General features: G+C 42.6%; 2 protein-coding genes across 2 annotated transcripts in view; one reads left to right on the top strand and one right to left on the bottom strand.

Moving 5' to 3' along the window:
- The window catches only part of PEX16 (peroxisomal biogenesis factor 16), a 13,742-nt gene extending 7,689 nt beyond the window's left edge, over positions 1-6,053 (bottom strand). Inside the window, exons 1-2 of the mRNA XM_015409376.1 lie at positions 5,812-6,053; positions 1,968-2,003 (exon numbers count right to left, since the gene is read on the bottom strand). Of these exons, the coding sequence (XP_015264862.1) occupies positions 1,968-2,003; positions 5,812-5,947 (172 nt within the window). The 5' untranslated portion in view covers positions 5,948-6,053. The remainder of the gene's footprint in view (positions 1-1,967; positions 2,004-5,811) is intronic.
- The window catches only part of LOC107107440, a 21,679-nt gene continuing 1,209 nt past the window's right edge, over positions 5,710-26,179 (top strand). Inside the window, exons 1-6 of the mRNA XM_015407779.1 lie at positions 5,710-5,821; positions 9,592-9,644; positions 18,313-18,389; positions 18,916-19,044; positions 20,660-20,715; positions 25,770-25,815. Of these exons, the coding sequence (XP_015263265.1) occupies positions 5,710-5,821; positions 9,592-9,644; positions 18,313-18,389; positions 18,916-19,044; positions 20,660-20,715; positions 25,770-25,815 (473 nt within the window). The remainder of the gene's footprint in view (positions 5,822-9,591; positions 9,645-18,312; positions 18,390-18,915; positions 19,045-20,659; positions 20,716-25,769; positions 25,816-26,179) is intronic.

Here is a 26,179-nt window from a genome sequence, read left to right as displayed (position 1 = left end):
ATCCTGGGACCACTGCACAATGCAGCCAATTCAGATCAGGGCCTTGGGGCACTTTTTAAAGAAGTACAATTGCTTTTTTAAATGGCTGCAGCTGCTACAGAATGGACATGTGGCCACCATCACGTTTAGTTTGGCTCTAAGGGCGGGACATGATAGAGGTCTATAAAATAATCCATTTTCTGCAGCCTATGCAGAGAGAAAATTTCTTTCTTCCTCTCTCATGATACTAGAACTCTGAATACCCAATGAAGGGGACAGACAGTAGATTCAGCATAAAGAAAAAGAAGTATTTCTTCACTCAAGAGTGTGATTGGATTGTGGAAAGATATTGTGACAGCCACTAGCTCATGGAGAGCAAAATTATCAATGGCTATTAGCAACAACTAAATGGAACTTCTGTGCTTAGAGGCAGCAACTTCTGAGATACAATTGCAGAGGGGCAAAACTGGACAGACTTTGGCCTCGCTACCCAGCACAAAGGCCTTCCTGGGGAATCTGGTTGTCCAGTGTGTAGATGTCGGATGCTGTACTCGATCGGACCAAGAAAGCACAATTGCTGTTATATCCTTATGTTCCTCAAACAGTTATTCAGGAGGCTGCACCATAATTCTCTACTGCTCAGACATACTTGTACAATTTCTTATACAGATCCTCACATTCAAGGAAGACAAAGTGGGATATCCTGAAATTCTCTTCTGCTCTGCTTTCTAGACAAGAAGTAATTTCTCTCTTGATGGCAGACAGTAGCCCTACTTGGGCAATTTTCACTTATTCATCTTTCAAAAAAAGAATCCTTACTCCTGCAGCTTCTCTTTAACTCCTGTCTCAATGGCAACACCAGCTTGTTCAGGCTTTCTTTAGTGAAAGTGGCTGTTTCATGTGACCAAGAGCTTAGGTGCTCAGAAAAGAATACGCTAAGTTTTTCTCTGTATCATACTAACAACAACACTTACAGAAGTCACACACTGAGCTTCATGGGTAAGCAGGAACTAGAATCTGTCTTGTCCCGGGCCAAGGCCAAGATTACACCCCAAACCTTTAGCAACCACTGAATAATCCTGACTTTCACATTATCTTTCTCCTTAGGAGAACTGGTTCACGCCTATTTCACCTGATAATGCCCAGCAGCATCTACATAAGAAAGTTTGGGGGTTCTGCAGCCAGTGTGGTATAGTGAGACGCTGCAATGTTCTCTGTTCTGCCACAGAAGTTTGCTGGGTGTTCTGGGATCAATCACACTCTCAGCCCATGTGGGATATCCTGAAATTCTCTTCTGCTCTGCTTTCTAGACAAGAAGTAATTTCTCTCTTGATGGCAGACAGTAGCCCTACTTGGGCAATTTTCACTTATTCATCTTTCAAAAAAAGAATCCTTACTCCTGCAGCTTCTCTTTAACTCCTGTCTCAATGGCAACACCAGCTTGTTCAGGCTTTCTTTAGTGAAAGTGGCTGTTTCATGTGACCAAGAGCTTAGGTGCTCAGAAAAGAATACGCTAAGTTTTTCTCTGTATCATACTAACAACAACACTTACAGAAGTCACACACTGAGCTTCATGGGTAAGCAGGAACTAGAATCTGTCTTGTCCTGGGCCAAGGCCAAGATTACACTTACTTCACCCCAAACCTTTAGCAACCACTGAATAATCCTGACTTTCACATTATCTTTCTCCTTAGGAGAACTGGTTCACGCCTATTTCACCTGATAATGCCCAGCAGCATCTACGTAAGAAAGTTTGGGGGCTCTGCAGCCAGTGTGGTATAGTGAGACGCTGCAGTGTTCTCTGTTCTGCCACAGAAGTTTGCTGGGTGTTCTGGGATCAATCACACTCTCAGCCCATCTCACAGGATTGTTGAGAGGATAAAATGGAGGAGAGAACAATTTATGCCACTTTGGGTCTGCACTGGGGAGAAAGGTGAGGTATAAATGAAGTAAATAAACACAGAGATAAATTCTCCAGCCTTACTTACCAAGCTCAGAAAGTTCATGAGAGTCAGAGAACCGACCTGGAAAATCAGCATAGGCGAGGTGTAAGTCACTATTCCATAATCTTCTAAAAACAGTCAAGCAGCATTTCTGAGGAAAATCACCCTCTTACCTAAAGAAGCCAACACAATATTCAACCAGTCCTCAGGCCAAGGTTCTCTACAGAACCCTTAATGACCCCTGAGTTCTGAATTCCATTAATGCCTCAAGAGAGCTAATGCAGACCCATCAATGAGAAGAGACCTTTCTCTGAGGTCTTCTTCCTTAATTAGGGTCTTTTTGCCATAGTTCTCTAGAAAAGAAATCCCAAGGTTTTTTCCATCATGTTTGACAGCTATTGGGGCCACTATGATCCCATCACTCTAACAATACAATAAAAAAACAGTTTAAACACAGTTCTTCTTGATGAACTACTAACGAATTGTTTCTTTCTTGTTATTTTATTCATTTAAACATTTTCTATGCCACCTTTCCACCCAATTCATAGTTCCCACAGTGGCAAACACTAAAACATTTCAAAAATGTACACACAAAAACACCTAAATACACACACATATAATTGAAGTAATTAAATAAAATACCTAAATACACACACATATAATTGAAGTAATTAAATAAAATATGTAAACCCATAGACATCTAAATCCACACAAAGAGAGGGGAGAGCTAATAAGTGTTAATGAGGAACACCAAACATAGTAGAAAAATTTTCATCTGCTGGCTGAAGACAATGATAGAGGGAGAAAAATGAATCTCCCTGGGGAGAGAGTTCCAGAGTTTCAGCACCATAACCAAGAAAGCCCATTCTCAGGTTGCCCTCTGTCTAGCCTCAATTGGCAGGGCACCCAAAGCAGAGCCTCCAAAGATGACTGTAGTAGTTAGGTAGGTTTATAGGGGAGAAGGTGGTCCTTCCGGTATGCTAGCCTCAAACCATGTAAGGCTTTAAAGATCAATACCAGCACCTTATTAAATATATTTTCATGATCAAGCTCATAGCTAACATGGACCAGGTGGCAGCTGTCATTTGGTTCAATTAATTGATGTATTTTATAAAATTATGTGTTTTGTAATATGGTTCCCCTAAATGAATCTCCCTGGGGAGAGAGTTCCAGAGTTTCAGCACCATAACCAAGAAAGCCCATTCTCAGGTTGCCCTCTGTCTAGCCTCAATTGGCAGGGCACCCAAAGCAGAGCCTCCAAAGATGACTGTAGTAGTTAGGTAGGTTTATAGGGGAGAAAGTGGTCCTTCCGGTATGCTAGCCTCAAACCATGTAAGGCTTTAAAGATCAATACCAGCACCTTATTAAATATATTTTCATGATCAAGCTCATAGCTAACATGGACCAGGTGGCAGCTGTCATTTGGTTCAATTAATTGATGTATTTTATAAAATTATGTGTTTTGTAATATGGTTCCCCCGCCTTGGTGTTTAGTCCTGCCGGCCACATGACCACGGAAACGTCTTCGGACAGCGCTGGCTCTTCGGCTTTGAAACGGAGATGAGCACCGCAACCCTAGAGTCGGACTCGACTGGCTTTCGAGCAAGGGAACCTTTACCTTTACCTATTTATATTAATGTTTACAGTGGTGTTATATGCCAATAAAGGCTAACTGAACTGATAGACCCCGTACATGTAATGTAACTGAAAGAGCTAGAGGAGGCCTAATATGGCTTGAAACAGATTCCTGCAAGCAAAAGGGCAATGTCATGTATACAGGGTGAAAAAAATTCTTAATTGGAAGATGGGTTGTGTTGTAACCACACTACATTATCACATTACCTTGAAATAATCACATCCTAAGCCATGCAAGGCTCCTCTTACCTGAATAGGGTTGATCCTATTCAATGTGCAGACTTTCAAAAACTTTTGACAATGTTCCTCAACAAAGGATCCTAAGTAAACTTCTAAGTCATAAGATCAGAGGACAAAACTTCTTATGGACCAGAAAATAGTTAAAGAACAAACAGCAGAGGATCAGAAAATACAGTTTTGCTATGGATGTAAATAAGCAATGGGGTTCCCCAAGGATCTATATTGGAGACGGCGCCATTTAACTTACAGTGAGATAGGCCAAATTTACAAATGACATTGAATTATTAAGAATGGAGAAAGCACAAGGGGACTGTGAAGGATCTCCTCAAACTGCTGAATGGACAACAAAATTGGCAAGTAAGATGCAATGTAAGCAAATGTAGATTTCACATTTGCTGGCAGCACCTGAACTAGCTGAGTCTAACCAGGAAAGGGACCCTTGAGAGTCATCAGAGGTAACTCTACATAAACATCAAGACAGTGAAGCAGACAAAATGCTTTGTTATTATTCAGAAAGCAATTCAGAATACACCAGCAATTTTATATAACTATTTCATAAATTGATGGTGTTGCAAGGATTTTGAATATAGACTTATATCACAAAGAAAACTTGTATAGCTGTAAAAAGTATAATCAAAATGATCAGGAGATTCTGAGTCCTAAAACAACGGGCTAATTTATTTGGGTCTTTGAAAGGTTTTCTGGGAGGGGGACTAAAGGGGTCCACCATAAGAGGTTTATAAATTTATAAATGGTGTGGAGATAGTAGATAAATGCTTCAACCTGTCATATAACACCAAAATATCACAGTCATACCATAAAAATCAAGGAGATTCTGAGTCCTAAAACAACGGGCTAATTTATTTGGGTCTTTGAAAGGTTTTCTGGGAGGGGGACTAAAGGGGTCCACCATAAGAGGTTTATAAAATTATAAATGGTGTGGAGATAGTAATAGAGAAATGCTTCAACCTGTCATATAACACCAAAATATCACAGTCATACCATAAAAATCAACTGGCATTTTCAGGACTGACATCATACACAACTGCCTTATTAAATTTACTGACACAAGTTGTAAGGATGTTGAGTGGTTTAGATAGGTTTAAGTTCAGATAGTTTCAGGGGTGCAAACAAGTTTATGAAGGACAGATCTATTAACCATGACAGTTAAATGGAACCACCATGTTTAGAGTATACTTGTAATGTTGGGAACAAAAACAGAGAGGGCTATTGACTTCATCCAGCTCTTGCTCTTTATCTTGCGCTCAGCCATGGTTTAGATAGGTTTAAGTTCAGATAGTTTCAGGAGTGCAGACAAGTTTATGAAGGATAGATCTATTAACCATGACAGTTAAATTGAACCACCATGTTTAGAGGCAGTATACTTGTAATGTTGGGAACAAAAACTGAGAGAGGGCTATTGACATCATCCAGCTCTTGCTCTTTATCTTGTGCTCAGCCACCAGAACAGTACTGACCAACTGTGAAAGCAAATGCAATGTTTAATCCAGATTCTTCAAACTGGCATCTGAAATGTTTAGTTTCCCCAGATTTGCCTTGGATCCCACAAAAGTAACTCCGAGGTTACTCTGCATATGTGAAGAGACACAGGGGGAGAGGGCGACAGTGGGCTTACTGAAACACTGGGAGATCGGCTCCTGGGAAAGGCTTGTAAACAAAAGATCTCTACAAAATCATGGCTGCGATCCTACAACCAAACCCTAAGAATTATCCCTGTTTTGGGTCGCTAGCTTTTGTCTTGGCAGGATTCCCATGCATTTAAAAACTGCAAAAATGCAGAAATTCAGGAGGTGATTGTGCCCATCATCTCTCTCACCAGCCGGACTTCTACCTGACACAGCTGTCAGATACACGGGACCCCACCCCCCCGCCGGGGAAAAAAATCTGGCACATGGCAATGTGCGCGGCAGAGAAGGCGAGGCAGCAGAGCCAGTTCGGATTCCGGAGTCCGCCGCCTCTCCTTTTCCCAGGCTCTTGCCCCGTCCCCAAGTACCTGGCAGCAGGTAAGAGAGGCCGCGCACGGTGCTCTCCAGCTGGGCAGTCGCCGCCGGATGCTGCTTCACGTACTCCTGATAGCGGTGGCACAGGCGCCGCAGCCTCCCTACTGGCCCCTGCACCAACCCAGCCATGGCTGCCCAGGGGGAGACACTCGCGCGCCACTGAGCGCCGCGCACGACCCGTCTGCCTCCCCAGCAAGCCCCACCGGCCACGCGCTTCCGGGGGCGCGCAGACACACTCTCGCCCACTCACTTCCGCGCCTGCGCAAATCGAGTGCCAAGCGAGACCCAAGCTAATCAAGCGCCGAGCAAATGAGCCAGAGGGAGAATTAATCGAAGATGGAGTGGTTGAGGCGAGCCGGCGCCGGCTGAGAGGAGGAGGAGATTTTAAAGGGCCGAGAGGCGGGCGTGAGTAGTTTGTGCGGAGAGGCGGGCGTGCTTCCTCGCTGGCTGCCCCTGCAGAGCTCCGACAGCTCGCGCGCCACGGGCGACGTCTGTTGCTTCTGGCTAGAAATGCTTGGTCAGTGTGAGGGAGGCAAGGGCAGCGATGGTGCCTGGAGGGAGGCAACTACTGCTGCTTTTGTCGTTGCCGGAGAGGATGCCGCAGCGCCGCCCGCCGACCCGGCTTATCTATGGTGGCGGCAAGTGGCGAATGCTCCGCGCCCGTATTTTGGCGACATGCCAGGGCGGTGGTCTTGAATAGGCAAACAAAAGGGGGGGGAGCCAGGAGGATGGGAAGGATGCCACCTACCCCTGTATGCCCTGGAGGGAACCTTCTGGTTCGGAAAGGAAGGATGCCTCCCTTCTCTACCTTTTCAAAAATTCCTGCAGCATCCAGAGCGCCGTTTGGTGGCGCCATGTGTTAAATTAGTAAAGGCAGAACAGTAAAGGCTTTCCAACCGTAACAGTTCCCTCGTTGGTTGTATTCCCAAACAAGTACGACGTCTGCAAAATTTAGGCAATCACCTTTCCTGTCCTGCTGATCCCACCGCGTTGTGTGTTCAGGGATCTACGGCTACAGTCCTCGATACATTTACATTCAAATTGATCCAGTCGAAATCGATACGTCTAAATTTGTTTAGAATCGGACTTCAAAACACGGTTTCATTTTCTTCTCCAATGGTTAATTTCTTAAAAAGAGAGCGCACGCAAGGTTTAAACCTCTCTGGGACTTCTCTCCTGGTCTTCTAAGTGGAGGGGAGATGAAGAGAGGATTCTTAAGGACGAATGGCCGTAGCTCAGAGAGAGAGAGAATCCGGTCTTCCCACATTCCATGGTTCAGCCCACAGGTACAGAGGTGGTGCTGCTTCAAATGGGTTGGAAATCTGGTAGAGGACCAGGAATTCTAACCTGGGCAAAGCAAACACCGCATGTGATGTCTGATGGAAAAGAAACACTTGGCTTTTTCTAATAACAAATTTGAGAATTGTAGCGCCTTAAAGACAAGACATTTATTGAACCATGTTTGGCAGGCCACTTCATCAAGTTCTTAATTTTAAAATTTTGTCATCTGCCTTGAGTCTCCGGCTGAAAGGTGGATTATAAATGAAGTAAGTAAGTAAATAAGTGATTTCTTGTTTTGGGTAATGCTATTGTTAATTATTTTATTGCGTTTTATCCTTTTATCATGTTGTTTTAGTCTTTTCATTCTTATTGTTGTGCACTGCCATGTAGATAAATATTTCAAATAAAATAGAAATTCCATTCAGTTGAATGTGGGAGGAGGTGAGAGAGAAAATTTGAACTAGTGGGTTAAAGATTCATGAGTTCCTACAGTCGGTGACACCAATATGCTAAACTCAAAAGTATACAAGAAAAGCACAATTTTAAAAAATTATTAAAGTTCCTTTTATTAAGAGCAACTGAATAAAATAAAACAGTGTGTAAGCTTCTGAATTCTCTAGAACTCATCAGGCTGGATGTTAAAATAAAAATGGGGCAAGGGGATAATGTTTTAGGCCATGATCGTTAAGGCCTCTTATCTTATTTGCAAGTTATAATTGGTGATAACACAGACTACTTAATTAAAGATGCTTAAAACCTATAGGGCAGTAACCTGTCGTTTACACAGTTACTCTAGTCTAAGCCTATTGAAATCAGTGGGTTTAGATTGGCGTAACTCTGCACAGAATTGCATTGAAATGGCAGCGTTCAGTAACCAGTGCCAAAACATTTCAGTCTTATAGGACTATACTATACTGCTGACCTGGAAGTCTTCTTCAACAAAGGGATTTTAAAGGGAAGTTCCAGCAAGAAATCACCAAATTAGAATGTTTATCAAAAAGTTTAATTGCATTAAACAGATCTCACCTTTTCTTGCCTCTGTGTTCTTTTTGACTTTTGACATTTACACTGCCCTGACCTGGATAGCCCAGGCTAGCTGGATCTTGTCAGATCTTGGAAGCTAAGCAAGGTTGGCCCTTGCTGGTATTTGGACAGGAGACCTCCAAGGAATATCAGGGTCATGATGCAGAAGCAGGCAGTGGCAACCACCTCCGAACCTCTCTTGCCTTAAAACCCCTTGAGACTTGAGAGCAAAAAAAAGAGATGTTAAGAGATGAGTTTAGGCGTTTAAAAGCCACTCATGCTCCAAAAATGTGGACATTTTAGTTAAGTGCCAATTTATGTTGTGTCATCGGTACAACAATTACAGGTCCAACATTTCAGGCACACTTACGTTCCTCAGCTACACTTTTTTGCTATTTTAATGTCAGTTCTTTTACTCTGAACTTGATGTCAGTGTGAGAGAAATGTTTGATAAGAATTTAGTTACATGAGGGTTACATGTGGGAATTATTGTTGTGAAATGCCCGCAGGAAAGAATGGATGTCAGATTGTGCAGTGTCTGTACTGTTTCTATGGTTTATGGTTATGGTTTCCATTGTTTAGTTTTGGAGCATGAGTGAATTGTGAAGTACCTGAACTTTTCTGTTTAACTCAGTGTTGTAATTTTAAATTTTCCTTACTTTTTAAAAATGGGAACTGCTGAATTACTGGGCCTTCTTGTTGGGGGAAGATGGTAATGGCCAGATTTACGTCCCTCCTGGGATTTTCCTGCAGAGATAAACAGCACTTCTGTTATGGTTCAGGCTTTCTCCCCCATCTTCCATTGAACAAGAGCCAATATTTTTGTTTTGGAAAAAGATGCTACATTTACCAAATGCCAGATTATGCCCCTCTCCAGATAGATTCTCCATGCCAAATTTCAGACAGATAGAGCAAGTTATTTGATGATGAATAATATGTGGTAAGGGCAAAGAAGGTGCCCAAAGTGTAAAGAATGAAGTGAAATCCCATGCAGAGTTTTTCCAGTCTAAGCCAATTGATCTCATTGGCCTTAAACTGGAGTAACTGAGCAGAGGATTATACTGTGAGCTACTGCATTATGGTATGGAATTTTATAAACTAACAATCTAATTGAACCTACTGGTTTTAGGGGGTGCAGGCACACTTAAGTCTGTGTAGGGCTGTAATCCTATTCTGTGTAATTATGAATAAAATTTTGCTGTATTTTATTTATTATACCATGAACTTTCTGGACTAAAGCTGCCTTCTTGTAACTGTATTTATTTTTAAACTTGTATGCTTCTTTTCTGCCTTCAAAAGGGCCCCAAGGCTTGTACATTTTAGTAGAATTATGAGTTGGTCTTCAAAGTGTCACAAGCCCTTTTGCCTTGTGGTAGCTCAATCGCTGTACTTTTTATTTATTTTGCTGCTAGCACGTCTCCTGGTGTCTGAGTGATTACGGTTTTTTTCTTTTTCTTTCCTAACTGCAGGGTGTCTTATGCAAGCACTTGTGCAGACTGTCACTATACAAATTCACCCAGAAGTAAGTCCCACTGAAGTTCAATCTGACGTACTTCCAACTGATTTATGTAGAGCCACGCCGTTTATGTTTGGAGTGCTCCAGTGCTTTCATTCTATCAATCCACTTTATTTTTTAAGGCTCTTGGTTGTAACAGTATATAGATTAGAGTAGTTACTCGATAAGAAGGAAACAGTAAAGCAGTATACACCTGCAGATGACTAGAGGAAATGTCTTCCCTTCTGATTCTGTTGGGTCTTTCAGCTGCTTTTGACAGAGTGGACCATGTCATTTTGTTGAAGTACTTGGAGCATAGAGTTGCTGTTGAAGGGACAGCACTTTAATAGCTCAAGTATCCCCACCCCAAAATCAAATAGGGTATAGAACATTCGAGACACAGAATCTTCTGTTTGGGAGGTATCCTGTGGGACTTTACAGGATTCCCATACTGGTTAGTATTTATGTAAGGCATAAGATTGTCTGGAGCTTTGGAGTGAAGTGTTGCCAGTATGCAGATGATAGCCAAACCAAATCACTTTTTCCCCATTAGTCTTTGGAAGCTGGGATATCTCAGCTGAGCCATTCCCTTAGTTCTGTGGTCCATTGGCTGAGGTAGCCCAGTTTGGGCCAATCTCATCAGCGGTTGGGATTCCAGGAGGGTCAGCTGTGGTCATAGTTGGATACAAGACCACAAAGGAAGAGTGGGGTTGCTTCACAGAGGAAGTTAATGGCAAACCACCTCTGCTCATCTCCTGGCAGGACTGCCCTGTGGAAAGGGTCGCCATGAGATGATTGTCACTCCCCGGCATGTTCTTCTTAACATGCTCAGGTTGAATACAGATAAGATTGGGATGATGCTAATTGGTAAGGCTGAAGTCTGAGAGGGAGTTGTGATTCCTGCTTTGGATGTGGTGAGCCTTTCTCCGACAGATTCAGTTCAGAGATCAGAATCAGTTCAGAGCTTAGGAGCCTTGTTAGATTCAATCCTTCTACTAAAAAACAGTTGAACGTGACTCCAAATGCAAGTTTTCAGCTATGCCTCGTCCCAGAAGCTATCTCCCCTTTTGGATTCAGCCCATCTAGCCATGTTACAGTAACCTTGAGACTGTACTATACACATTCCACGTGGGGCTGCCCTTGATGACAACTCAGAAATTGCAGTTTTTCAAAAAGTGGTTGTTAACCTGTTGTTAATTGGGACTGACATCTTTGCTCATATTATGCCTTTTCTGGGATCTCTACTGGCTGTTTCTGGGTTCGGTTCAATGCTCTTTAAAGCCTTTAACCCTCCGGGACACACAGTGTGAGCCCGTGCAGCAAAATCTGTGCTTCTCTGTAAGGTGTGTTGTTCACCCTCCACGAAAACTGCCTGTAGCTGCCCCTGCACTGTGGAACAGCATGCCAGAGGCAATTAGGGAGGAGGTGGTACAGAACACCTGTTTTAAAAGGCATTCCCTCTCTCTGTGTGTACTTGAGTTGAAGCTCTAAAGTGTGCTTTTTTTTGTTATGCTGATTGTGGATTGCTTTTCATTGTTTATTTTTGTTCACGGCTTTGGGTCCTGTGGGGAGAAAGACAGTTTGGAAATTATTTAGTTAAATAAAACAAACCAGAATTAGTCATCATTGTGACGATCTATCAGTCTATATTTGGTGGAATCTTGCAACAACAATTGGAACAACTGCTATTTTTATCTTCCGTGGAGTTGGACAATCTTGGGAGCTGAATGATTACTTCCAGCATACAGATGCAGAGTGTTGGAGACAAGTTATCCAAAGCAAGCCAGTGAGCTTGAACAGAGACAGGTTCTCATACCCTTGCTACTTATGATAGCAATCGTGAAAACACAGGCAATCCTGGTAGTCGGGAATCTATCCCAGCTCCTGGCAGTTGAATAGCCTGAGGGAGATGTGTGGCATTGTCTAGTGCTTATTGTCTATATACTGCTTATTGTCATGGTGACTTGCTTCTATCTCTTTGTGAAACAAGACAGAAAGGCGAAACAGCAAATATGTCACAAAACAGTCTGAATTCCTTTTCTTCCTCTTAAATCAATCCACTGTCTTCAGAAGGTACCTCTGTCGTGCAATGGGGAAGTTTGGTTGATTGCTTAGTTAACAGCATTCTTTGTGCAGGTGAGGAGTGGGATGTGTTATTACCGCTTATGTTGAGACTTGCCAGAAGTCACGGGGCTCAAACCCTGACAAAAGGCACTGGGCTATAGCTTGTGTTTGAATAGGAAAAATGGTGCTCATATCTATCTGACCACCCGCCAACACTACCTGTAGTATTATCAAAAGGTTTAGGAGACCTCTACTACTATGGTAAACTGGTTGGTCCACTGCTGGAGATAAAAGCACCCAAACCAAACCACCCAGGTATCTTTGGGGACTTCCTGGATATGCAAAAAAACATGACACTATAAATTAAATAAAGAGAAAAAAAGTATTTAAAAGCCTGATGAGGACTGAATATGCTCTAGAAGGGAGGAATATTGCAAAAAGTTGGATGTTGGTTAAAGAGAAAGGAAGAACGGATTAGAACGGGTTAGAACGGATAAAAGGAAGTACTTCTTCACCCAAAGAGTGATTAACACATGGAATTCACTGCCACAGGAAGTGGTGGGTGCTACAAGCATGGACGGCTTCAAAAGGGAATTAGATAAGCATATGGAGCAGAGGTCCATCAGTGGCTATTAGCCACAAGGTATAGCTAGGGGCTCTGGGGCAAGGATGCTCTGTCTTCTTGGTGCTTGGGGGGGGGGTCAACAGTGGGAGGGCTTCTAATGTCCTGGCCCCACTGCTGGACCTCCTGATGGTACTGGTATTTCTGGCCACTGTGTGACACAGAGTGTTGGATGGGCCTTTGGCCTGATCCAACATTGGCGTCTCTTATGTTCTTATGAAGAAAGAGAAATACACTTGTTCAGTCTTCTGAGAACATAGAGAATCCTGGGACAGAAAGATTTGGGAGTGGGGGTGGGATTTCCAAACTGTGTCCCCTTCTGTGTTTGTTCTATATTACTTACAATCTCCCAGCAGTGCTAACTATGCTGGGAATGCCTGAAATATTTGGAAGTAAGGCTAAAAAACTGTCCTACAGTAGAAGCAATGCTGAACAAGTGCAAGCAAGTTCATTTATATAAAAAAGCCGAACATTTCTGAAGAAAAGGAGCTGCATGATTAGTGGGAAATGCCCATAGGCGTAATCTTCGTGGGGGCGGCGGGGCTTCAGCCCCCGCTGAAATTTTCAGGAAAGTGCTCAGCCTCCCCCGGGAGCCACCCTTGCTCCTAGCAAAGCAATGCCTCTGGCCCAGCCCCAGCCCCCCCCCCCCGGGAAATTGGAAAGTCTACACCCTTGGAAATGCCTGAGTTGAAAAAATTATGGGAATTATGAGGGTCACTGCAGAGCAAAAACTGAATGCAACCTGAGCATGTATGTGAATCTGTGGCAAAGGCCTTGATGGCACTTGCCACCACCACCAAGTAGTGTCTATCAATAGCTGATATCCATGATAGCTCAAAGGAACCTCCATGTTTAAGGGCAGTATACTTCTGAATAGCCAGAGCCTGCAGTTTCTGGGTTTCCCTGAAGTACCTGGATGGCCACTGTTGGAAACAGGATGGTGGACTAGATGGACTTTTGGTCTGAGCAAACAACATTCTTACGACACAGAAGCTGAGATTTCAAAAGTTCATTTGCAGTAATGCTCCTTGACATAGATCGCTTCGTGATCAGAGGACATGGACGGAGGAGAGAGAAAGTCTCATGTGCCTAATTAATGACTGCAGTTATCTTACCCAAGCATCTGTATCTTACTTTAAAATCACACCAGAAAAAAACATATTAATTTCATTCCCCACGAATGCAACAACATACAGACAATCTGGACTTTCATACCCAAAGAACAAGATCCATTTTAGAATAGAGGCATATACTGCATGGGCCTCAGAAGAATACAGAAATAAATAGAATGCAGCAGACCTATCACATCTTGTGCTATATTGGGCCTCTTGGCAGTTGGCAGACACTTACCAGGGTTTTAAAAAACAATGTTCTGATATATTGTTCTAAAATATCTGTGTTTGCCCTGGGCTTCAAGGACATTTCTGGCCATCACAGGCACAGGGGAGTATAACCACGGAGTGCTGACTGATTGTGAATGAAATTACTTGGGAGGGAGAGTGCCCATTCCAAGTTTTCCATAATTAAAGTTTCCCCTGATATTTACAGTTATGCCCTGTTTTCCCATTACCTTTTCTCCATAGCTTTATTTGATTGTGACTCAGGATATTAAACTAATGTGACCTTAAAATGTTATCTAAATTTGGCAAAAGATGAAAGGTTTTGGTCTTGGCTTCCCAGTACTTATTAGCTAGCTGCTTAGAGAAAGACAAACTAAAATGGGTTGCTTGAAAATATCCCAGTGGGGCCAGTGAAGAAAACTAAAAGCAAAACGTAGGGTGAGTGGAGAAACACCCTTCAGTGGTTTTTTATGCTCTCACTGAAAGGTGTGCTGGGGAGGGCTTTGGAATCTTGGCACCTTCCAAATATGGCAATGCAGGAGTTTTGAGTATATTCCAGAGCTTTCTAAGCTATCTATCAAAGGCTGTTTATTGTTAATGCCCAGCCAAGTAGTAAAAGCTTAAGTTTCCTGAACAATCTTTTGCTACTGTTTATGTAATTATTGAGAGTAAAGCAGAGAGGTTGATATTTTGCATTAATCTATGTGTGACAGAAGAACTCCCTGTGGTCAAGATGAGTTTGCAGTCCAGTGAATGTTCAGCCCTTTAGTACAGCTTCATTGCCAACAAACTTATGTTTAACCAGATAGATAGGACTACGGTATGGGGCATCCACAAGCTCTGTTCGTATATAATAGGGTTGCCAACCTCCAGGTGGGGCTTCAGGATCTCCCAGAATTACAACTGATCTCCAGACAGCAGAAATAATTTACCCTGGAGAAAATGGCTGCTTTGGAGTGTGGACTCTAAGAACAATGTACCTTGCTCAGGTTCCTCCCTTCCCCAAACCCTGCCTTCCCCAAGTTACACCTCCCAAATCTCCAAGTATTTCCCAACCTGGAGCTGACAACCCTAATGTATAACGCCATATGGTTTGGCATTGCAGGAGTGAGCTTTGAGGCTTCCCACTCCCTTCTCTTTTGGCTGATCTCCTGCCCTGTTGCAAATATGTCCCTTTCAGTCATTTGTTTTTGCATCTTAACCAGCACATTATGATTTGTGCTTGCCCTCCAAACTGGAATAAAACACCAGAATCAAACTCTGGTTGCCAATTCTGGTTTAGAGGACAAGCACAACCCATGGCCTGCCAGTTCAAATCAACAGCAAACTATAGTTTGTCACATAATGTGAAGGGAGGAAAGGATAAAATAGCCGCTCCAGAGGCTCATCGTGTAACAGCTAGGGTTGCCTGGTGCCCCCGGGCACTGGCAGGGGATTGGGGGGGGGGGGTAGGATTGCCAGTTTCAGGTTGGGGAACTCCTGGTGATTTGGGGATGGAGGCCGGGGAGGACAGGGACCTCACTGGGGTACGATGACATAGAGTCCACCCTCCCAAGCATCCCTTTTCTCCAGGGGAAACTATTTCTGGAAATGAACTGAAATTTTGGGGGATTCCCAGGTCCCACCTAGAGGCTGGCATCCCTATGTAACACCAAGGTTTGGCACTGCATTGAAACTAGAGAGCAGGGCCTCTATTCTTTGACAGGGGGGGGGGGACCTAGAAAAGTTTTAAGTAACTTTTGTGATATTTGGTCCATGTTGGCAGAGTTGCTCCAATCAGAAGTCTGATTCCTTTCCAAAATCTTAAATGCCCCCATTGCTTGTGATATTATGAATTGTTTTTCTAAACTCTGCAAAGAAGAAGTCCCCCTGAGGGCAGAACTACGTTCAACCTTGGCAAAAATATGTTCCCAACCCCATGTTTTCTGAGGTAATATAAAGAACTTGGGGGGGGGGTAATAAATAGAAAATTGGTAGGCAGGAGGTGTGGATGTTTAACCCTTCTTCACCTACTGCTTCTGCCCTGCAAATCCCCTCCATGAGCTCTAGGCAGCTTTATTTCAAGATTCAGAACTCAGCAGGGATAAACCACGCAAAGCAGCTGGAGAAAATCAGCATCAATGTAATGCTATATTCTACCCTGAAAACATCCGAATCCACACCCACCCCACACATGTATTAATGTTACAAACTAGCCATGGGACTGAGTATTCCTCGTTTGCCTCAACATGTACTTCCACTTTTATTCCTGGTAGTATTGTGTGTTTGGTCAGTTCAAACTGAAAGTCCCATTTACATGGGAGCCTGCATTTCCAGGAAGTTGGTTTCACAATCATCGATGCGCCTCAGTTGATGGCTTTTTAAAATGTGAGTTTGGCTTGCATCTCCCAGTAGCATCTGGAAATAGATATCTGTGTTTGATCACTGTAGACTTTGCCCAGAGAGGGAAAGTTGATCCAAACCCTGACATTTTGCAAAAAGTGAAGCCAGTTGGATAAACTTCCCAATCCTGCTGCTAACAAGGAGGCTGGCTGAAACTATTCTGGAAGTGAGAATCCAGATGCCTGGACTTCATGCAGATTTAGATAACAGCATAATCACTTATGAAAGTATTGATTCCCTGTAATGATCCAGGCATTTTACAAAGGATAAAGCAGACAATAGGCTTTGTTTACAGGCTTGCAATCCATAGATAGATAACAGTACAATAATTGCACTGGCCCTTGTCTCCCAGACTAGAACTTGATGAGATGTGCTCCATTTATTAGTCTACAGTAACCATTAAAGGACTCCAGTGAAAGCCATTGCTTGCAATTCAGTCCTGACTCATGCTTATTGACAGAAGACACCAGCTGGCAATATTACAAGATTCTCTGAATAGACAGTGTATCACTGGTGATCCATAAAAAGCAGTGTAGATCCAGGATTTTGCTTTAGTCTAAATCCATCCCCTACAGCTTGGGTTCAAGTGATGATGGCATCAGTCTGTTTTAATACTGCATGCTATGTGTTAGGGCATGGCTGTGTAAAGTTGGTCTTCTGCTGACTGCCTTACCACTTTTATTGTGCAATGTCTATAAAATGAAGTAATTTCTAGAGGCATCACCTTACATATGCAATGCCTGTTGAAATTACTTCATTTTATAGACATTGCACAATAAAAGTGGTAAGGCAGTCAGCAGAAGACCAACTTTATACATAGGGTCACGAATGCAGAGGCAGGCAATGGCAAACCACCTCTGAACATCTCTTGCCTTGAAAACCCCACAGGGTCATGATTAATCAGCTGTGACCTGATGGCAATATATACACATATATTCACATACACACGTTTTTTTTGGCCCTGCTGAACTTGTGTTCTCATCTTGAACACACAAAGCAGTGCTTCTTGAGTCTTGAATAATAATATTCAACTTGTCTTCATTGAAGGGGGGGGGGGCGAGGGAATCACTTTGGGCTGTTTCCTGCCAGCTGACTAGTTAGCAAAGCACTGAGCTCATCCCAGATAGGTGTATTATAGACATGTGGGCTAGGCTTGGCCACAGACACAGATTTTTCTTATGTCTCTAGGCCTGGAAGCATTCCCATTTCTGTGGAAACTGAAAACAGTGCTGCTTTTCCAAAGCAACAAGATGATCTTGGCTTTTTTTTGCCTCTTTGGTGCAGGAATAGTTTAAGAAGAGTCTAGGAGGCATTACGTTTACTCCTGCAGGCAGTCCTAATTCAGAAGCAGCTGCTGTCTCCATTATAGGAAGATTCTTGGCTTGAAACCTCTCTGTAGTAGCCATTTTGCAGTGGTTTCTACTACCCTTTCTTAATATTCCAAAAGTGACCACCAGCTTTACAGCTTTACTGCTTTACTGATCCTGTTGAACATCCAGTAAGTGAAATAAACCTGACAAAGCTGGTGAGGACAGTTCTAGCAATTTCCAGGTGAATATTGCAATTGTTTGGCTTCTAAAGCCAAAACTTAGCCATTGAAGTCCTGGCATGTTATGTCATCTTCTCTTATTCAGAAGCTAAAGAAACTGCCCTTGTGACTAGTCAGGCTGTGAGGTAGTATTCGTTCATCAGCCATAATGCAAAGTCAACAGTACAGGGGATTCAACAAACTGATATTAAGACTTCCATCATAAAATCTAGTAATTACATGTGGTGGTTGCATACTTTTGGAAAGGTATTTATTGGGGTGGCTTGAAACATCCCTAAGGATAATCCTGCATTTGAAAATTCTCTAGCTAGAACACGACTGTCTGTTTAATAATTGTCATGCTGTTAATGGGTTTTTCTCAGCAGTTTTGCTATGTGCCTGATCCCTACCAGGATTAACTCTGGCTCCTCCCAGTTAAATCTTCACTGTGAATAGTGGGCTATCTAAAACATTATAACTATGGATCGACTTGAATAGATGCAGATTAACTTCTGCAGTTGGGAGAATGTATTGCGCTCAATAAATATGTTTTTAAAGCTAGCATAAAGTTCTACTGCTAAGCATACCTTCCAGCTTTAAGACAAAGAATGCAGTGGCCATGCAGATAGGTAAATTCTTTATTGTGTATGAGGAAGGTGGAAAAGAAGGTAGGCAGAACAATTTTTGACTGTATACTACTTTGTATCTCCCATGCACATTTTACATGAATTCTTTCTCTCTTTCCCCCCCCTGTGATAGTCAAAGAATCTTCGATGCTCTCACAAAACCCTGGACATTTTAAACCATCCACTTTCCCCCACTGATGTCTTTTTCTGGTATGGATATACTTAAACTCCTTATCTATAGAGTCAGAAAGATCTGCTTTATTATATTGCTGAGCAAGTGCTTTCCTAAGAAAAATGTGAACTGTGCAGCAGTATAAGGTCCTCATTGCTATACATAGCATGGGTGCATTTTCCTGTCCATTGTCACTTAGAGTGGGTTGCCAGCTCTGGGTTGGGAAATTCCTAGAGATTTGTGGATGGGAGCCTCAGGAGGACAGAGTTTGGGGAGGGGAAGAAGTTCAGGAGGCTTATGATGCCAAAGAGTCTACCCTCCAAAGCTGCCATTTTATCCCGGGGAACTAATCCTTGTAATTCCAGGAGAACTCCAGGTGAGACCTGGAGATTGGCAATTCTCAGAGCCATGCTCCTTTATGTTTAGAAGCACTAGCCAGCAATTAAAGTGTGGGAGAAAATCCTAGTTACTAGGATTTTGACAGTACTATTGCAGAAGAGGATGTGGAGAGTTTTTCTCACTGTTGTTTGTTTGATTCAGTATATATCCCCCTGCTTCTGGTAGGTCACAAGCAACTAGATTGGAGAAGTCTGCCAGTTTCGCCAGACAGCTAAAACTTTGTCTTCCTGAAGGCAGAGGGATCATTCTCTTGAGAGAAACAGAATATCCTTGTATAATAAAAAGGCCACACTTGTAAGCTTTAAGTAACTAACCATGACTGTTGGTTGTTGGATGGGAGAGGGAAAAGAGACTGTAGAAACACTAGTTATCAGGGAACTTAAGAAAAGATATGATTTGATTATTAGAAATGTGCCCTACTGATGTTCAGAGATTCTTTTATGCCAGAAAATTTCAGCACTATCACATTTCCAGCATGTATTTTAGTTTTTATCTTTTAAATGTTTACACTGCCCTCAAAACACTTTTTGAAGGGGGGGGGGCTTCCCTATCTTCCTGTGGAGGGCAGTCCACATCACAGGGGCAGCTACATACATAATTATGTATTTATAGTCCAGCTTTTTCTCAAAAAATTGATGTTACAAAAATTAAAACCTAAAAATTAAAAACTTCATGAAGTGGACCTACAAAAGCATGTGCTTCAACAAATCAGGTAGAAAAGGTGCCTCAATACAAAGGGGATTTTTTTAAAAAAAGCATGAAATGGGAGCAGAGATTTCATAGGGATGCACAGTGGAAAATAGGGGGAGAATTTTTTTGTGTAATCCACAGATGTTATTTATAGTATGGCTTTCTCAGTGAGACTCAAGGCAGATTACACCGAGTTATGTCAATACAGTCCATAGAATTGGACATCCAATAAACAATGCAATAGGATTATGATTGTAGAAATCCATAATCATCCAGAAATTTGAAAACAGAACAGAAGCAAAGCATAAGTATTAACGTGACATGTTACACAATGCAAATATTACATATTAGGATCCTGCTTACAGAAATAGGCACTACAAAATATACAAGGTAGTACAGACCACAATCCCTAACCCTTTACCCAATTATCTTTCTGAATAATTGTTTCAGTACAGCCCTATTACCTGTGTAAAAACAAAAACCCTCTTGAATAATTCATACCAGATAGTTGCTTGCAGCAGCCCACTAAATGTCTTTTGGAGTGGGTTGGGGGTTGTAGTAGGCTGCAGGCATGGGGTAGAAAATCCTGTTGTGGAACCCTACCCACACTGGAGCTGGATATTGTCTCCCCCTGCAGATTATTTCTGCAGACAATTTTAAGACCCTGGTCTAAATTAACATGAGAGAACACTTACATCACCTAGGAATTTGGAGAAGAGCTTCCTTATTTGATTGTAGTCAAATATTGTGTAACTGACCAGCAAAAGAAAAGGATCAACTATATTTCCAGGGTGTCTGTCCTGAGATTAATTCTAAAAGGCAGTTTTCAGAAACTGAACATGACTTTTCCAAGGAAAAGGCCAGGGAACTCCAAGCCCAAAATTAAAGCCAAGACACTTTAATAGTTTAGTAGCATGAAAACAACAACAAAAGCCATCTCTTACTGTGTCGCAGTGTAGACCAGGATATCTACCTGCAAGTTTATTCAATAACGCACTAGTCTTCCAGTTTAGATTACATACTTACAGTGCAAATAGCATTCCTTGTGATGATCTGTCCAAATGCCTCAAGGAATGTTGCAGAAAATCAGAAAATCTTTAATAAGGCACCCACTTTCTAGTACTGAAGCCTGGAAGTAGAGCCTGCTGGTGGTTGCCCAGTGCAGTTTAGGTATCAGATTCATATTACGATAATCAGTGTTTTTTGTTTTGTTTTAAAGGTTCCACTACTCAGACGTGGGAGAGCCCCAGAAAAAGGTGTGGCTACTCAGTACTGGTGAGTACTGTCACAAAAAAAGCCCCAAAGATGACTGATTAGCATGTTCGTTACTAGCCTCCTTGCACTGTTGATACCTTTTCATATGTCACTGTATAAAAGAATATATAATTACCCCAAATGTATGATCAGAACCAAATGAAATACTCCTTTCACGGAATGGCTACTGCTGACGTTGAAGTTCTTGTAACGTAAAAATATGGATGATTTTCAACACTGCTAGGAAATCCAAGGCGATGCATTTTCTGTTTCTGGTTATGTGTAATCAACCTAGTGATCAGGGTTTGGACCACATCTGAAGGGCAGGAGACTTCAGCAATGCAGTCCTATGCAGAGTTACTCTGATTTCAGTGGCTTGTAGTAACTCTGCGTAGGACTTCACTGTTCGTTTGAAAAGTTTTCCATAATTCTGTGAGTCTGAAATCCTTCCCTGGGCTTTTGGCTCTGCAAGGAGGGAGAAAACTGAAATTTGGGAATTTTCTGACCTTTTCTGGCAAGGTTTCAGTTGTAAAACCAGTGCATACCACTGCAGCAATATTTGTTCTTAGTCATGCCACCTACTAATTTTGACGTGCTTTAACTTTATGTCCCATTTTAGGCTTATCAGAAGATGGGCCAATCTGGTGACAACTTGTTCCTTGCTAAAGGGACTGCACTGACTAGAAAGTTGGGTGTCTCCTGTATGGAAGAATTACCTAGGTCTGCTGAATAAAAGTAGTTAATGTGACAAAAGCATGTTTTCCTTTTGTCTGATAAGAACTTTCCATAGTAACTGAATAATCAAATAGGATGGGCAGAGCTGAGGCATAGTTGTTTGGACCAAGCTGTTTGGTTGTAGGTTGTCTCTAACACTGCATCATTTTTCAGATTCATGGTTAACCATGGAGGATAGCTTAACCAGTAACCACTAACCATGATTAGTAATGGTATTCAGATACAGTAAACTTCTGAAACCCAGAACTAGGAGGCAATATCAGGGGAAGGCCTTGGCCTCTATGCCCTGTTTACTGGCCATCCTGGGCAATTGATTGGCCACTGGGTGAAAGAGGCTGTTGGATTAGATAGACCACTGGTTGATACGGCAGAACTCGTCTTATGTTCTTATTCTAATCTAGCACTTGAGGTGCTGGGAGGGTGTAGAGGCCTCCATGCATCACCTCTATTTTGACATCTGTGCAGCAGCTTCTGTATGCTGTAGGTTAACAGTTGTGTGTTTTGGACACCGCTGAACAGAGAAAGTCTGATCTGAACCGAAAATCCTAGGGTGCACCATGCCTTCTCTCAGCAACCTGTAACCCACCAAAACCCCTTGCAACTGTTGTGAGTTACTCTTAGTAAATTCATTTGTTATTGTCTTTGGGTCCCAGCCACCCTGTCATTCTTTAAAGGCTGGTTTTCATACTCTTATAGTGGAGGGAATACTGTCTTGTATTCTGGAGAGTACGAAGGAAGTTGGTGTGGAGTACTTACCACTTCTTATTGTTGAGAAGGCAGTCTAGGCCCACTGTGGCTAGGGTTGCCAGCTCTGTGTTGGGAAATACCTGGAGATTTGGGGGGTGAAACCTGAGGAAGGTGGGGTTTGGGGAGGGGAGAGATCTCAGTAGGGTACAATGCCATATAGTCCACCCTTCAGAGCAGCCATTTTCTCCAGTGGAACTATTGTCTAGATGCTATAATAGCGGGAGATCTCCAGGCCCCACTTGGAAGTTAGACAAACATAAAGAAACACCGTGATAGAACAAAACACACTTCTACTAGTATGTACTTGTATCTTCATATATTGATTTACTTGCAATAAAGACTCTAGTATATCTTATACACATACACAAACCTAAAGTACATTGTATTTACTAATAAGTCAACCATTCTAAAGAAGGCTTCTCCAGAAGCACAGTAAAATTGAGAGCTTTGGTTCCAGGAAAAATATGTCTGCCTGAAGAAGTATTTGTCGAAACGCGCAATTTTTGCCTAGGAGGCGTGTTGCTTGCTTTGATGCTTGCTGAATCACTTTGTGTGGAAAATACAACTGCCTGCTGCATTTCTCATGCCTGCTTTGATGCCTGCTGAATTACTCTTTGTGGAGAATATAACAGCCTGCTGCATCTCTTATCATGTATGACTGCTGCAACTTTCATCAGTCCTTTATCAGGAGCAAGATAGTCTACAGCATTGGAATAGGTCTTTGTAGCTGTGGACTTTTCTATTAGTAAATACAATGTACTTTAGGTTTGTGTATGTGTATAAGATATACTAGAGTCTTTATTGCAAGTAAATCAATATATGAAGATACAAGTACATATTAGTAGAACTGTGTTTTGTTCTATCACAGTGTTTCTTTATGTTTGTCTAACTTTGCCATGTTCCCTGTGTGTTTGTACCCACTTGGAGGTTGGCAGCCCTAACTATGGTCCTGGTGATACTAAAACACCAGGCTGCTTGTGGGTGATGGCAGATGCATAAAAGATGTTCCTTTTTTTGACCCCTGAGAGGGTGCTGAGTGAATTGTTAGCGGGCCCTCATGTTTGTTTGCTTGGCTATTTGTGTGCGTGTGTGTGTGTGTGTGTTGGGGGGCATCCATTACAAAACTGTTTCAGCTGCAAATTCCAGTCCTAGCTGGAAGCAGCTTTTGGCCTTTTGGGTCCTTCTTTTGGAATGCAGGTTGTAGAAGTCCTAGTCAAGCCTGGGAGGGGGGAGGGAGGGGAGATTTGGTACTTGTCCCTTTTGGTATGTGTAGCTCTGCTTTAACCCCCTTTTTTGTTCCATCCAGCATTAATTGTTTCTTCTCTAAGCCCTTCCTTCAGGGGTTTGTTGTTGTTCCCCTGAGGTGCCTCCTTACCTCTTATTAGTGCTGGGTCTAGCATGTCAAACTGAGGGCAAGCCTTCCTTTTCCCTGAGCCTTGATGGGATTTGTCAAAGCCCCTTCCCTTTTCTTCCTGTTTATTGAACTTTGAAACAAAAGGAACAGAAAGAATAAAGAAGCCCAGTTGAGCCTGAGAGGGAGATGCTGAAGACATTCTGATCCCCCTTTGATCCCACAGAACAGGAGGGGGGGAGGTGGTGGAAATCAGTGTTACAGTCCTCTGGAGGCCATGTCTCCACCCCGGAACTGGGAGACCAGTGTTTTAGCATCTGCCCTTCCATCTGAGACACTTCAGACTGGGTTTTAATCTAATGCGTTGCCACTTCTGGCAATTGCTGAGCAATGCTGATTCTGTAGGGCCAAGCAAAATAGCTGTCTTGAAGCACTGAGCAGCACTATAATTATTCACTGCTTTTATTACTTTACTTGACTATGCTCTTGTGTTGTGTCCCTAGTTGCCTGGTGGGGAGGAGGGCTTTTAGTAGTTAACCAAGCAGGCACACAGTTCCGGTGGCTTTTGCCAATTGTACAGAACACTCAGTAGTGATATCTTTCCCCCCTCCTCCAACCCAACCATTATGCTAGATAAGAGGACTGAACAATGGCCTTCTGTACAGCAAATTGCCACCTCAGAAACCTCACCTGCTTTGCAGTGTCAGGTGAAAAAGGAAGACACTTAAGGCTTTCATTTTGCATCAGCCAAAATACCCCCCCCAAAAAAAAGCAGAAAGGAGGGGTGTGTGATCTGCATGTTGACCTTAGCCTCCTGTGCAATGACTGAATCCTTCCCCTATTCTCCTTCCACCTTGCATTTTTACACTTTTTAAATTCAAGGGGCTGGCAGTGCAAAAGAGGGGATTAAAAGAAGATTTTGTTTTTTAAATCCTTCAGTAGGAAGCATGAGAAATCCAAACAAATTTTATACGTTGATGTCTAAAACTCCCCTAGAGCCAGTGAATACCATGTGTATTCACTAGAGCCATGTGTATCCAACACAAAATTAATGTTAAAAGGGTCTTAACTAGTCTTGGAAAATCCCAGCTCTGTTTACCCTCTTCCCAGCACCCAGCAGTAGGAAGCTAATGGAAGAGTTCTGCAGTAGTGGCACAGTCATGTGGAGCACCTTCTGTGCATGTACGGATTTCTGTTGCAATACAGGTGGGGTAGCTTTTCAGGAGCTGAAATTAAAAGAATGGGACAATCTCACACTAGTAAGTGCTGAGATGTACTTGCTGCATCCAGAAGCGGAACGAAGAACAGAGTGTTCTGGGAAATTTCATGGTCCAGTGTTAGGCTTGGCTAGATTTGCTTTCTCCTCTAGTCATGGCCACCCCACCCCCCCCACCCCCAGTTTTGCAAAACTGTGTATCCCCCTCTCCGTTATGTACAATCTTATGTACAATCATGCCTTCTTTTCCTGAATAATTCACTTCAGTGCAGGCATAAAGACTGTGTAAGAGTCTTATGACTCTGAAAAGAATGTCTATTTATTATTTATTTAGCAATTTCTGTATCACCCCTCCCGTACTCACAGTGCCTAATGACAGCAGTATTCTAATCAGGCACGGAAAACAACTAAAGGCAGAACCTGCAACATGAAGTTTTAACCTATTAAAATGGAATCAAGAGTAAAAACTCACAATAGTATCAGCAACAATAACATTTCAGCAGTCAATTTTATTTTACTTGAACTTTCTAGTTCAATCACTGGCCATACAGAGAGGCATTCCTCCACTGCTTGTATACATATAAGGTCAGATAAAGCCTGCATAGGTATGGCTGAGTTCTCCAACCCCAATGAGCCTGTGGGAACTTCTGGAACTTTTTGAAAATAGCAGGTGCCACCACAAAATAGCTTGCAGTGGGAGGCGGGACAGATCACAAAATGGGCTGCCGTGGGGGAGACGTAGTCACAAAATGTTTAGAGGTTCCCAGCCAAGCATCTTGTTATGATAGGGATGGCTGAATGGATGCTGTTTGCAGACCCAAAGGTGATGCCCCCCCCCCCCCGGGTTCTTCCGAAGCACTTCCTGTTGCAGTGAGGTGAATGAAACTCAGGACTCAATCTTTGTGTTGGAGAAAATGTTTGCCAGGAAACACATCAGTGGTCACCATAGGGATTGCTGGGCTACGGGAGTTGATGCTCACTGCAGCAGGCATGGAAACATTTACTTTTTATGGCTTATTTTTACAGAGGGCTTTCCTGTACAAATCACATGGATGGAAAGGATCCTTTCACAGTGAGCTTGTTTCCTAGCATTACTGCTGGATTAGACAGCCCAGTTCAGCATAAATCAACTCAGCAGGTTGTAAAATGCACCAGGCTGCTCAGTTTTGATTTGCGATTCTATCATCACTTCATTTGGATTTATGACCTTTTTTGCTCTCTGCTATTAAATCTCCACCCCTTATCCTTAAACTTCATCCTCTCAAGTTCCTGTGCAGCGACATGCCTCTATGGATGTCTGTGTAGAATGCATTCAGCACTAGACACTCATCTCTTCCCAATGCCTCAAGGACAAACTGGAAGAGTTTCTGTTATGCTTTTGTTAAGCTGTGGGTGTCACCTGCACATGCAGTTCACCCTATTACACTACAAAAAGA

The sequence above is a fragment of the Gekko japonicus genome, unplaced genomic scaffold (assembly GCF_001447785.1).
Source record: "Gekko japonicus isolate JY-2015 unplaced genomic scaffold, Gekko_japonicus_V1.1 scaffold84, whole genome shotgun sequence".
In the NCBI taxonomy this organism is placed as follows: domain Eukaryota; kingdom Metazoa; phylum Chordata; class Lepidosauria; order Squamata; family Gekkonidae; genus Gekko; species Gekko japonicus.
This window is presented reverse-complemented; position numbering and strand designations above follow the sequence as displayed.